This window comes from Engraulis encrasicolus, chromosome 6 (assembly GCF_034702125.1).
Source record: "Engraulis encrasicolus isolate BLACKSEA-1 chromosome 6, IST_EnEncr_1.0, whole genome shotgun sequence".
In the NCBI taxonomy this organism is placed as follows: domain Eukaryota; kingdom Metazoa; phylum Chordata; class Actinopteri; order Clupeiformes; family Engraulidae; genus Engraulis; species Engraulis encrasicolus.
Genome location: NC_085862.1, coordinates 11,306,218 through 11,318,704, shown reverse-complemented (window position 1 = coordinate 11,318,704; position 12,487 = coordinate 11,306,218). Strand labels below are relative to the sequence as shown.

The 12,487-nt window shown below is 40.2% G+C and overlaps 2 protein-coding genes across 2 annotated transcripts; both read left to right on the top strand.

Moving 5' to 3' along the window:
- Window positions 1–3,469, top strand: LOC134450185 (uncharacterized). Its single transcript, XM_063200038.1, has 5 exons — window positions 1–496; window positions 1,195–1,416; window positions 1,763–2,080; window positions 2,635–2,763; window positions 2,982–3,469. The coding sequence occupies exons 1-5, from the start codon at window positions 395–397 to the stop codon at window positions 3,015–3,017; spliced, it is 807 nt and encodes a 268-aa protein (XP_063056108.1). The 5' UTR covers window positions 1–394; the 3' UTR covers window positions 3,018–3,469.
- Window positions 3,470–6,441: 2,972 nt separating this feature from the next.
- LOC134450542 (intelectin-like) lies at window positions 6,442–11,268 on the top strand. The gene is made up of 7 exons (XM_063200381.1): window positions 6,442–6,508; window positions 6,798–6,950; window positions 7,060–7,307; window positions 7,589–7,747; window positions 7,863–7,983; window positions 8,308–8,411; window positions 10,850–11,268. The coding sequence occupies exons 1-7, from the start codon at window positions 6,442–6,444 to the stop codon at window positions 10,997–10,999; spliced, it is 1,002 nt and encodes a 333-aa protein (XP_063056451.1). The 3' UTR covers window positions 11,000–11,268.
- The last annotated feature ends 1,219 nt before the right edge of the window (window positions 11,269–12,487 follow it).

Genomic DNA, 12,487 nt, shown 5'->3' with positions numbered 1-12,487 from the left:
TTGAATGCGAGTAGGCCTAGGCCCAACGTCAAATTATAGACCCACCCTAAACCATGTGGGCATTATTTCGACATTGCAATAAGTACGCTTGTCTACCTCGGTTTCAGCGTTTTGTCTCAGACAGTGTATTTCCCTGAAACCCATCTCTGATCCGCGGAGTTAATTTTCTGGTCACACAATAACATAAAGCCAGTCAGTGATATTTTACTCTGTTTCTACGTTGAGCTGCGTGTTCCACAGTTATTTCACACCTATCTTAGGCGATTGCTTGAATGTAGTTCTAAACATATCGGCAGGGGTGGCGACCCGTGGCCTATCCTGTCAAAGCGCGTGTTTTTTGGAACCTATCTCACTTCTACAATTGATTTCAAGACTGTAGGACCGCGTGAGCACTATGAAGTCAGCCATGGAGGAGCAAATCGAGATGAAACTTTTCTCCTCGTATGGATCATCCCTAAACCTGTGGACTACAGAGAAGAACACTGAACTAATCCAGGTATGCGAGCATAATTTAGCAATAGCCTATAGGCACAGGGAAGATATTTGAAGTCCAACATGTAGGCCTAGGTCAAGACAGTCAAACGTCAGCACAGTGAGTGAGATGCGGTTGTCCTACTACAGAATCCACTCGCGCTACATTTTATGCCATGCACGATAGCAGACGACTATTATTGTTTGTTTGTTTTTGTAATCTCAGGGAGTTTACTGGGTTGATCTTCAAAGCAAGGAGATTGACACGTTTCAGTAGCAAAACACCAAAGTGTAAACTGTCTGTGTACAGCACTTTTGGGACTATTGGCCCAATAGGACTGGCTTGAGGAAAAACTTCTGAATGTGGGTAATGAGTTATTTCCTTAAGGCACGGTATGCACTATGTGTGTCATCATGGTGGTGCTGTGAGACTGTCATCACATGACAATGACAAATGGGGATCACTCACTGTAGTAGGCCTATTCATATGCAAACCAAACAGTGTAAGAAATACTGTCACATAAGTAGATAAAGGTCTTTATTTGGATTTGGAATTGATTTGGAATTATCCAGTGAAGTGGTGAAGAACCAATTATTTGTGATGGACAAGCAGTTTTCTCAAGAAAAAGAAAGAATGTGGTATGACAACTTTGGCAGGTAACTGCTTGGCAAAAATATGTACAATATCCTAATACAACAAAACTCTTTTTGTCTTTGTTGTAGAAGCAATCTAAAACACTAGAAGCACCTCTGAAAGCCCCAAAGATTGAAAAAGCGGTGGTTGAGCAGAAAGAAAAAGAAGTACCAGCAACAGCGAACATAGAGGACGAAATAGTCAATGTCTCCCTACCCACTCAGGCCATTGAGATCGAGATGGAGGTCCTGCCTTCTCTCAAGCATGATGTCAATGATGTTGAATCTGGAGATCCCTCTGTCTTGTCCCCAGTAAGTCTAACATTTATGTCTTCAATGGTAAGTTATTCTGTAATGAATAGATGAGAAGAGCTCATCAGTAGACTAGGAGACTTTTCTCAGAATGTTACCAACAAAAAGGTTGATAAAGATGATCTGTCCACACCCACTATCAGTGTCTGAATTTGCCCATAGTTCCCCAAATGGTAGTAGAATTTGCTTTGCTTTATTAATGTATTTAAGCATTGCCTAACGATGTTAAGTTAGTGATCATGTAACTGTATACAGTAGATTACACTTATACAAAATGTACTGAACGTGTCCCAAAGGAAATGCGATGTCACTTTTAGTGCTTGATCATATAAATCTGAAATTTAAGGATTCAGAGAAAACGCCACTGACTCCCAGGCTGCGCAAAGGAAGCAAACCTAAGTGGCGTAAGATGGAGGCTAAGCCTATTGGCCTGGTGGTGAAGGACGTCATCTGTCTGCCTTCCGATACCTACCTGAAGCAGGACGACCTGTACTACGTGCCCAGCCGAGGTGACCGAGACGTCCTCGCCCTTGCCGGCCTGGTAGCGAGGATAACCATCAACTCCTCTTGGCTCAGTGAGGAGATGGAGGGCCGCTTGTCCTCCCTTTTCAAGCAACGCTTCTACAGGAGCCATGCTGAGAAATTTCAGTTTACATATTTACAGGTAATTTCAAATGTACAGGTAATGTAATCGTGTTCCCCATTTAGAGCTTAGTGCACACCAACCATGTATCTCATTAGCTTCACTGTGCTACTTAAAGCATTCCTGTATCATAGGATCAGTTATGGCAGGCTCTACAGCTTATCACTGATTCTTGAGAATGTGGCTAAAACAGGTTTTAATTTTTATTATCACAGATTTGGCTGTTCAACAATTTATTGGAACAACCTCCCCGTATTTTACTTATTTCAGTAAATAGGCTCTACATTGTTTTTGTCAACACCGTCAGGCACAATTAAAAGTAAAATTTGACCACACTTTTATGAATGAGGCCAAACTTGAGTGATCTAATGCAAAGTATTCTCTGAAATATGTAGGTTAAAGCAAAGTTTTGTGAGCAAGACTTGTATCATTTCTCCCGAAAACGCACACTTCAAGGACATACTGTCAGACCTATATTGTGTTTTTTCTTAAATAATACACTGTGATTTGGATTCTTAGATAGGCTACCACAGGTGACTTTAAAAAGGCTGTACAGAATTTTGTTTCTGTTTTAGTGTTTGCAGGGTTCCCGGGTGCTTTTTGAGCCCAATTTTCCTGAGTGCGCTTGGACTGCAAAGGACGTACTCCGCATTTGCGAAAAAAGCCCCCTCTTCATTTTGAGTCATCATAATTTAGTAGACAAAGTAAGCTCTATATTTTAATGATTATATATAATAATGTATGCACTCCTAAAAGAGTGACTTGTATAACCATGGCAGTCGTTTTATTATGTGTTTTGTCTTGCCTTGCCTTCCCTTTGGGAATTAATAGTGTCTCTCTCTCTCTATCTCTCTCTCTCTCTCTCTCTCTCTCTCTCTCTCTCTCTCTCTCTCTCTCTCTCTCTCTTTCTCTTTCATGGCAGAGAGCAGCATTTTCCGACCCTTTGAAAGCCTACTGACTGCAGGCTGCTATTGGATCTGAAGCTTTTACTGTACAACCAACATGACACGGACCTTTGGGACATGAAATCTGTGTCAATTGCACGGATTTTGCCAAAATTCTGTGCTATGGTCACAGAAGTGTTTTCCGTGATGGACTCACGGAAGGGCTTTCATTATATTCCTACAGCTGCTCTCTCAGGATTTTCTAATTTCAAAGAATTTTTCTCAAAAACATTTCTTACTGACAGGTTAAGGATTGTTTTGGTCTAGACACAGCTTATTTAGTGTTTTATCATGATATTTCACATTGTTTCGGTTTTCTTGTGTTTTTAGACGACTGATAAAATTCAAGGCCTATGGAATACTAATGCATGGACAAGACGTGGAATGAGTGTTTTTAAAAGTTTGGATTTTAATTTATTTTTGTAATTATTGATTTTATCAATAAAGTATGATGTATTTACCTCCATATAGACTATGATTAAAATTATTACCTGATAAATTTGGTTCTAATGAATTTTTGTTACCCTCAAGTCAAATCACCAACTTAGGCAACTGATTCAACTGTCAGCTTTAGAACACCTTTGGAATGAATTAGAGTGGAGACTGAGAGCCAGGCCTTCTTCACCTCACCAAAGACGCTTTTGGAAGAATGGTCAACTAGAAATGCACTCAGAGAGTGCAGACCTCCGCCAAGGAAGCTGTTTCATGGAACATTTTAAGCTTTCACCCTATTTTTCCCCAAGTCTTTCTGCCTTGTTTTTGTGGAGTTAGAAACTGGAATGTCAAATTTCGCCCTATCCCGCAATGGTGAATAATCTTTTTTTTTTTTTTTTAAATCCGGATTGTGATTTGGATCACCACAAAAATATAGTAACTTTTTCCTTTTGTCATTTCCAACAATTTCATCCAAATCCGTGCATAACTTTTTGAGTTATCCTGCTGACAGACAGACAGACAACAAACCAATGCAAACGAATACATAAACTCCTTGTCGGAGTAAAAATTCCTATAAACACACTCCTCAATATCTTGGATGGCCTTCCCAGCTGAGTTGAAGTTGTAATACCTGTAGCTGCAAAGGTGGACTGATATATTGATCCCTATGGGTTAGGAATGGGAGAACAATGAAATCTATGGGAGTTAGAATACTTTTGGTCATGTTATATACAGTAAGTTCATGTGTGTGTAAAGGCAGGTTAGTGAATACTTTTGGTAATGTAGTGTACATACTGTAACTTATTTATTTATTTATTTTATTTTACCTTTATTTAACCAGGGAAATAAAATCACATTGAGAATAAAATTTCTCTTTTACAAGTGAGCCCTGGCCAAGGCGGCAGCACACATCACAATTACATTTACAGACAGGACACAGACAAAACAGAACAAATCAATATGGATGAAGAGATAAGATTACACAATAAAAACCATAAAATAATAAACCTAAAACAAGATTAAAAGGAGATTACAAGATTAAAAGCAGGCACAGACAAGATTTAAAAGTGTCATTAAGATAGGCTTTAAACTCAGCTACAGAAATAAAAACAGCAAGCTTAAGAGATTTTTTAAGCTCATTCCAGTGAGTTGGGGCACAATGAATAAAAGCAGTTTTACCAAATTCTGTTTTTATTATGGGGACATTTAAAACAATGTAGCTACTTGAGGACAATATCCCCATGGAGTGATAGCACTACACAGTTTTAAAGGATAACTTCAGCCAATTTCGACATGCACATTCAATATCTTGTGCAAGCGCAATTCAAAGGTCCTTTCTCATCTCATTTGCAATAGGTATGTTTAATGGAGAAATGTTCCCAAAAATTGTTGTGCCTAGGCTGACACCGGGAAACTTTATTGTCATCTCCATGGAGGCAGGGCGTCAGTGAAGTGCCAGTCCACAAGCACAAGTTGAGGTGGTAAAAAAAAAAAAAAAAGATTATTTGGGCACTGGCATCAAAGGATGTTAATCTTTGCAGGAAGTAGATGCATTGTGTGTGCCTGTAGTCATTCGATTTTGTGAAAAGAATCATGAATGTGGACTATTAGAGAAGATATTGATTATATTGATTAGGCACATTGGTGGTACTATCAGAGGTATTACAGGGTAAACAAGCGAGGGGAGCGTACGCAATCCTGCGGGACTTCAACATTGGTGGTAATGGGAAAAGATAGTGTGTCTAATCAGATGGACCCTGTTTGTGAGAAAAGAAAAGTACCAATGTACAGCTCCAGGCCATGTTATTAGAATACCATGAAAAAGTTGATTTATTTCCATAATTCCATCAATAATGTTAAACTGTCATGGATTGTAGATTCATGGCCCAGTTTTTTAACTATTCCAATCATTATTTTTTTTCTTTTTATATACGTTGGCCTTCCAGCTCAAAAAACCCATGAATTGGGGAATTCGCATTATTAGAATATTGTTATAAAATCAAATTTTTCTTCATCAAAATTCGGGTCACATTAAATCAGTTGAAATTTGGTACTTTCTACATAACATACAATGGTCAATACTTGGTTAGGACATTCTCTGTCTTCATAATGGCCATGATGCGTTTAACATTGAAGTCAATGGCAAAAACAGTGCATGGGAGTTATGGAAGCCCAGATATCCTTGATGCTTTGCTGTCAGCTGTTTTTGTATAGCTGACCTGGTGCCCCACACTTCACTCTTCAATATACCCTGTAGATTTCCATGCCACGTTTTGGCGCTAACTCACCAGTTTAATTCTAAATAACCAGAAATGAAACCCCATTGAAAATGAATGGAGTTTTATTTCTGTTGAGTTAGAATTAAACTGGTGAGTTAACACCAAAACGTGGCATGGAAATCTACAGGGTATATTGAAGAGTGAAGTGTGGGGCACAAGGTCAACAAACAAGAACAGCTGACAGCAAAGCATCAAGGATATCTGGGCTTCCATAACTCCCATGCACTGTTTTTGCCATTGACTTCAATGTTAAACGCATCATGGCCATTATGAAGACAGAGAATGTCCTAACCAAGTATTGACCAAGGTTTTTAAAAAATAAAAAAAATAAATTAATACATTTTAGATTGAGTGTATTCCTTGTATCATTGCGCTGGAAGGTAGGCTGACCCCTGACCTAGTTATACGAGTTGGACAGTTTAAAGGTGGGAAAAGTTCTGAAATTATTTGTCCTGTTGCCATTTTCTTACATTACAAACACCTGGCACTGTACATGCAGTTATGTAAGTGTTGTGGGCCGGCTATGTATTTACCTGGAAGGTAACCTTTGCACATCACCAACACTCAGATTCATTTTTATTTCCTTATTACTTTTACTGCCTTTGTATTTTTTATGGTCATCGGTCACAGAATAGTATAAATAACACCAGCCCCCGACCAAAGTAGTAGTAAGCAGTAAACATAAGTAATAGTTCTTGTCAGTAAACCTTTATTTTTGTTCGATATGTTGCAAAATCTTTTCATACTGACATGGCTTATATTTTCAGCACAGTCAATTCAGTCTGAACTAGGTAAGACATTCATACATACACGTTTTCTTTCTGAGCTTTCGCTAATATTTTATACTTTATATTATTTTTATGTCTGCAGTGCATCTACATTTCCTAGATCTTTATACCTTTGAATGAACTATTGAGCAATTAAAGGTATTTAATTATGTTCAGTTCAAGATGCTTTACTCTAATTTAGAATTTGATCATCGATACATTTTCTGGTTTCCTCTGAATATTCTCTGACAAATCGGTGGAATATAACTTGCAATTGTAAGAATATTTATTATATATTGTTTGTGTTTATTAGCAGATGCATCCCACTTTCTAGAGAACCCAAATTTTCCTGGTGTTAATGTCAGCAGTCGCAACACAAATGTTGAACTGGACAAAGTTCTGAGCAAGTTGCGTTTAGTTGGACGTAGCTGCAGAGAAATTCAACAAAACTATGATGTTTATGAAGGTGAACGCAACACTTCATTTATTTTGCTTTACTTTTTTCCTAAATATCAACATAGCCTACTTTTATCAAAAAATGTGTTCACAGCCTACTGTATTTGACCTCATTTCAGATGGCATGTACTACCTCACCACGACAAACGGAGTGGTGTACCAGACCTACTGTGACATGACCACAGCAGGGGGTGGATGGACACTGGTAGCCAGTGTGCATGAGAACAACATGTACGGGAAGTGCACTGTTGGAGACCGGTGGTCAAGCGAGCAGGGAAGCCATTCTGGCCGCCCTGAAGGAGAGGGGACCTGGGCCAGCATGAGAACTTTTGGAACTCCAGAGGGTGCCACTTGTGATGACTACAAGGTTAGTAAAAGTTTGCATCAAAAGCGTATTATAATAAATAATTATTATTCAGAATTGTTATTATCCTACAACTTTAGTGTCTGTCCACGTCTAGAACCGCCCCAAAGTAGTTCCATGTTCAGTCAAGCTATCAGATTGTAGGTCCCTCTGATAACAAGGTTATCAGGATAACAGGATTATCAGAGGAACTAAAGGTTGTATACTAGTAGGCCTATCCTTTAAACTTTAAAAGTTCCTTCATGATCTTTAGCTTCATGAGCCCCACCACTGTGTTTTTACAGAACCCTGGCTACTATGACATCATCGGTGAGGATGTGTCCGTCTGGCATGTTCCCAACAATACTCCACCACAGCACTGGACCATTGCTTCCATCCTGAAATACCACACGGAGGCCAGTTTTCTTACCATACATGGAGGGAACCTATACCACCTCTTCAAGGTGACTTTAATAAAAACTTTCATTTGTTCCCATGTATCTGCCATAGACTACTGTGTGTTTCTATTTTTATCGCAACATTTCCAATTTGTTATTTTTCTTCATCTGTAATGTTTAGAGGTACCCAGTGAAGTCTAGCACTGGAGCGTGCAAGACCAATAATGGACCATCCATTCCTGTGGAGTACGATTATGGCAGTACTACGACCACAAGAAACCTGTATGGCCCAAACTCTAGAAGTATGAAAGCTTTTTTTCAACATTGAGTTGTAGATGTGGATATTAGATTTAGTTCTATCATACATACATATGAGTCAGTGATGTTTCAGTTGTAGCACACGTCAGGGCATCGGAAGGACAGCCAGTGCCACTATTGTTTGGATTTTGTTTTGTTTGTCTGTTTTTTGTTTGTTTCAACCACCAATTACTAATTAATTTATGGGCATTAGATGCTGACGTCTAAGCCCATAAAAAACATCTTTGACCCATATACAGTATTTCAGACTGCACTGCGCCGACAGAATATTTACTTATAAACTTTACTATAAACTTTAACTCTCCCAGATGAATTCACCGCTGGCTTCATCACCTTCAGAGTGTTCAACAATGAGAAGGCAGCAATGGCCATCTGCTCTGGAATGCAACCAACTGGCTGTAACACCGAACATGTAAGAATGATATTTAATAACCGTTTATCCCTTCATCAGAACATCAGTTCTGTCATGCTTATTTTATGAGAAAATAAATGGGGACAAATACACAACAGACTTAATGTTATTACTAAATTAAGGTAAGAAGTTAGGTAGGATATTTGAGTTATGAGCTCCAAGAAGACAAACGGCAGCATACAGGTACTAATGGTAAAATATTCAGAATTGTCTTGGTGGTATATTAGGAATGCAAAGCACCGTGCAGAGGAACCAGGGGAAGCAGTCATAAAAGCGCATTATTTTGGGTTTAAAAAATGGTCCAGTTTCAAGCTTTGATAGTTTGAAAAAGTGGGTGGTGGCAGTAACTCCTTTTTCAAGTGGTGAAGGGGGGGCTTTAAACAGCTTCCACCATTCTCTCTACATTGACCATAACTGATGAAGCTCCCTGGATAGGATCAAAGTCTGTCAAGCTAAAGCTGGATTATTGTTTACAATCTCTTTGGAAAATTGTGGAACGGTATTGCTCAATCCTTGTGTAGATAGGTTAAAATGCATATCCACAAATAACTTATGTAATGTGAATTCACTATGCAATCACAAACTAAAAGACAATTCTAAGGTAAGTACTGAAAACACTGAGAAGAAAATGATATGCACATTCATGAATAATGCTTGGAAATACTTCCAATGTGAAAATTAAAGGATGGACTTCCTTTAAGTGTTTCACCGCCAGCTTCAAACAAAAAGTTTGTCCAGTGGAAAAAAAAGTAGAGAAGAATCAGTAAATGACAAGCGTTTTTGTAATGCAGTCACTATTTTACATGAAAACCTGATTGGGTTAGTCAGTCTGATCTTTGATATGTTATACCATAATTTTGTTAATGTCATCTGTTTGCTTTCAAATAATAGCCATTCCACATATTGGTTAGTAACACTGTTCATTTATTAATGCAATGCATGTAACAGCTTTTACTGTGAATTTAAAATTAAAATTTGGCAATATTAAAGGACAATATGTTTTCCATTTGCAAAATAGTCTGTCCGAAAGGGCACCCCAGCAGAAAAAGTTTTGGAACCTGAGTTACATGATTCAATACATTGTGCCTCGGGAACAGGCTTATAGTTTCAGCACTTTGTTGCACGTTTGCATTGTTATCTGTTTCATCCTCCTGGACCTCTCAGCAGCATTTGACACAGTCTCTCATTCCATCCTGCTTGAACGGCTCTCAGAGTTCACTGGACTAACTGGCACAGCACTTAACTGGTTTCATTCATATCTATCCAACCGCCAACAATATGTCACTCTCAAAGACTCACGCTCCACCACAGTTACCATCAGCCACGGCGTTCCGCAAGGTTCGGTGCTTGGCCCCCTTCTTTTCACCATCTACATGCTCCCCCTTGGTCGTATCATCCGCTCCCATGGTCTCAGTTTCCACTGCTACGCCGACGACACACAGATATACATCAGCACCAAACCCTCTCCTCTGTCCCCCCCCACCCCTCTATCCCCCCCACCCCTCTCGTCCACTGCCTGCAGGACATCAAAACCTGGATGACACACAATCTCCTCAAACTGAACAGCAATAAAACTGAGCTCATGGTGGTGGCACCAGCAATGCTGCAAAGGAAGGTTGGAGATCTCCACCTGGACATCGATGGATGCACCATCACCCCATCCCCCGAAGTACGTAACCTGGGTGTCATCTTGGATTCATCACTTTCACTTCACTCCCACATCAAAAAAGTCACCAAATCGGCATTCTATCATCTCCGAAACATCTCCAGACTCCGGCCTTCACTCTCTAAGACAGTTACGGAGACGCTCACTCACTCCTTCATCTCCTCCCGTCTGGACTATTGCAATGCCATCCTGCTTGGTCTACCCAACAAGGCCCTAGACAGACTGCAATATGTCCAGAACTCTGCTGCCAGGATCATAACAGGCACTAGACCCTGGCAGCACATCACCCCCATACTCAAGCAGCTTCACTGGCTCCCCATCAAGTCACGGATTACCTACAAAGTCCTCCTCCTAACCTTCAAGTCCCTCCATGGTCTGGCACCCCACTACCTCAGTGACCTCCTTCACCCCTATGACCCCTCAAGATCCCTGCGGTCCTCTTCCAAGGGCCAGCTGATCGTCCCTCGTGCCAGGCTCAAGGCCTGAGTCTTCCATGTTGCTGCTCCCATTCTTTGGAACAATCTGCCCGACCACATCCAAAATGCCCCTTCACTGGCCATGTTTAAGCAACACCTTAAGACACATCTCTTCCTGGAGGCTTATGGCTGCTAGTTCCACAAGCACTTTCACGCATTCACACACATGCTCACACACTGACGCGCACACACACTCACACTCTCCAACACAACACTCTGTGAAGCGTCCTTGGGTGTTTTGAAAGGCGCTATATAAAACGAAAGTATTATTATTATTATTATTATATGTTTCGCAGTACTGCATTGGGGGTGGAGGACACTTTCCTGGGGAACCTCGCCAGTGTGGAGACTTCACAGCCTTTGACTGGGATGGTTATGGAACACACAATGGGTGGAGTGCATCCAGAGAGATAACCGAGGCTGCGGTGCTCATCTTCTACCGCTGACCCGAGCCATATGCCATTGAAAGCCAGAGATGTAGAGTTACTGTAACCCATGTAAACTACTGTTGCTAGTCACTGCATCTGCAACAGTACTTCTACTTTATACATCTCTGTTGAAAGCCCAAACTGAGATACCTATAATGCAAAATCACAAGACTTCAGCACTGATATTCTGTCTCCTTTAGTCATGTTGCTTGCCTCTCTTGTGCACTTTTTCCACAGATTATGCTCTTTTACAGTCGCTTGTATTGGGTGTATTAAAAAGTCTAAAAATATGTTGTGTCTCGCATATCCTGCACCTTGGTTGTGTACCATATTATTAACAGAATGCAGCCTTCCAACTAAGTTTTTACTGAATTATATTTTATTTATGCACATATCATGTAAACATACTTTTGTTTTAATGATCTGTTTATTTTTTATTTTCTTTCATTTTTACCTCCACCAAGGAGGTTATGTTTTCGCTCGTTTTGTTTGTTTGTTTGTTTGTTTGTTTGTTTGTCTGTCTGTCAGCAAGATAACTCAAAAAGTTATGTAAGGATTTTGACGAAATTTTGTGGATGATTGGTGGTGATGCGGATCACGATCCAGATCCAGAAATTTAAAAGAATTATCACCATTACAGGATAGAGCAAATTTTGACATTCCAGTTTCTTACTTCATAAAAGCAAGGCAAGTAAGTTTGTAAGTTATAGGCTATTATAGGCCTAGCCATAGGATTCCACAGCGTGTAGATGTTATGGCGTCAGTGAATCGATGGCCTTGGCAGAGGTTTGCACTATCTGAGTGCTTATAGTTTTGCAATGTTTGCACAGTCATTGGTGCGAGGAGGAATCAAATCTACAGAAAAGGTAATTCACTTCATGTGCAAACATGATTTAATTTCCAGTCTAAAGGTTTTTTATCAGTAGTTTTCCTCCTGCTTCCATACACTATGAGTGCGTTACAAATATGTGACCTTGCCTCCTCCACTTGTGCTTGTGACCTCGACCCGCCCCCTGGCCCCTCCTCCGTGGAGAAAACGATAAAGTTTCCCAGCTGTCTGCCTAGCCACAAAAACTTTTGAGGGACTGTTTTTCACTCACCATCCCAATTGCAAATGAGAAAAAGACTTAACAATTGAGCTTTTGCAAGATATTGAAATATAATGCTGTTGTCAGTGATGTCATCATGACATATTACTTCCTGGTACGAGGAAACAAGGGGTGCATCCCAATATGCGACCTTGCCTCCTCCACTTGCCTCCTCCACTTGCTTCTCGTCATGATGACATCACTGACAACAGCATTATATTTCAATATCTTGCAAAAGCTCAATTGTAAAGTCTTTTTCTCATTTGCAATTGGGATGGTGAATGAAAAACAGTCCCTCAAAAGTTGTTGTGGCGAGGCTGACAGCTGGGAAACTTTAGCGTTTTCTCCACGGAAGAGGGGCCAGGAGGCGGGACGAGGAGACAAGCACAAGTGGAGGAGGCAAGGTCACATATTGGGA

Excerpts from the sequence above, each read along its gene's own strand:
- LOC134450185 (XM_063200038.1), top strand. The coding sequence starts at position 395 with ATGAAGTCAGCCATGGAGGAGCAAATCGAGATGAAACTTTTCTCCTCG. Across the intron at positions 2,081-2,634 it reads TTCAGTTTACATATTTACAG|TGTTTGCAGGGTTCCCGGGT; the intron begins GTAATTTCAAAT and ends TTTCTGTTTTAG. Across the intron at positions 2,764-2,981 it reads ATCATAATTTAGTAGACAAA|AGAGCAGCATTTTCCGACCC; the intron begins GTAAGCTCTATA and ends CTTTCATGGCAG.
- LOC134450542 (XM_063200381.1), top strand. The coding sequence starts at position 6,442 with ATGTTGCAAAATCTTTTCATACTGACATGGCTTATATTTTCAGCACAG. Across the intron at positions 6,951-7,059 it reads AAACTATGATGTTTATGAAG|ATGGCATGTACTACCTCACC; the intron begins GTGAACGCAACA and ends ACCTCATTTCAG. Across the intron at positions 7,308-7,588 it reads CCACTTGTGATGACTACAAG|AACCCTGGCTACTATGACAT; the intron begins GTTAGTAAAAGT and ends GTGTTTTTACAG.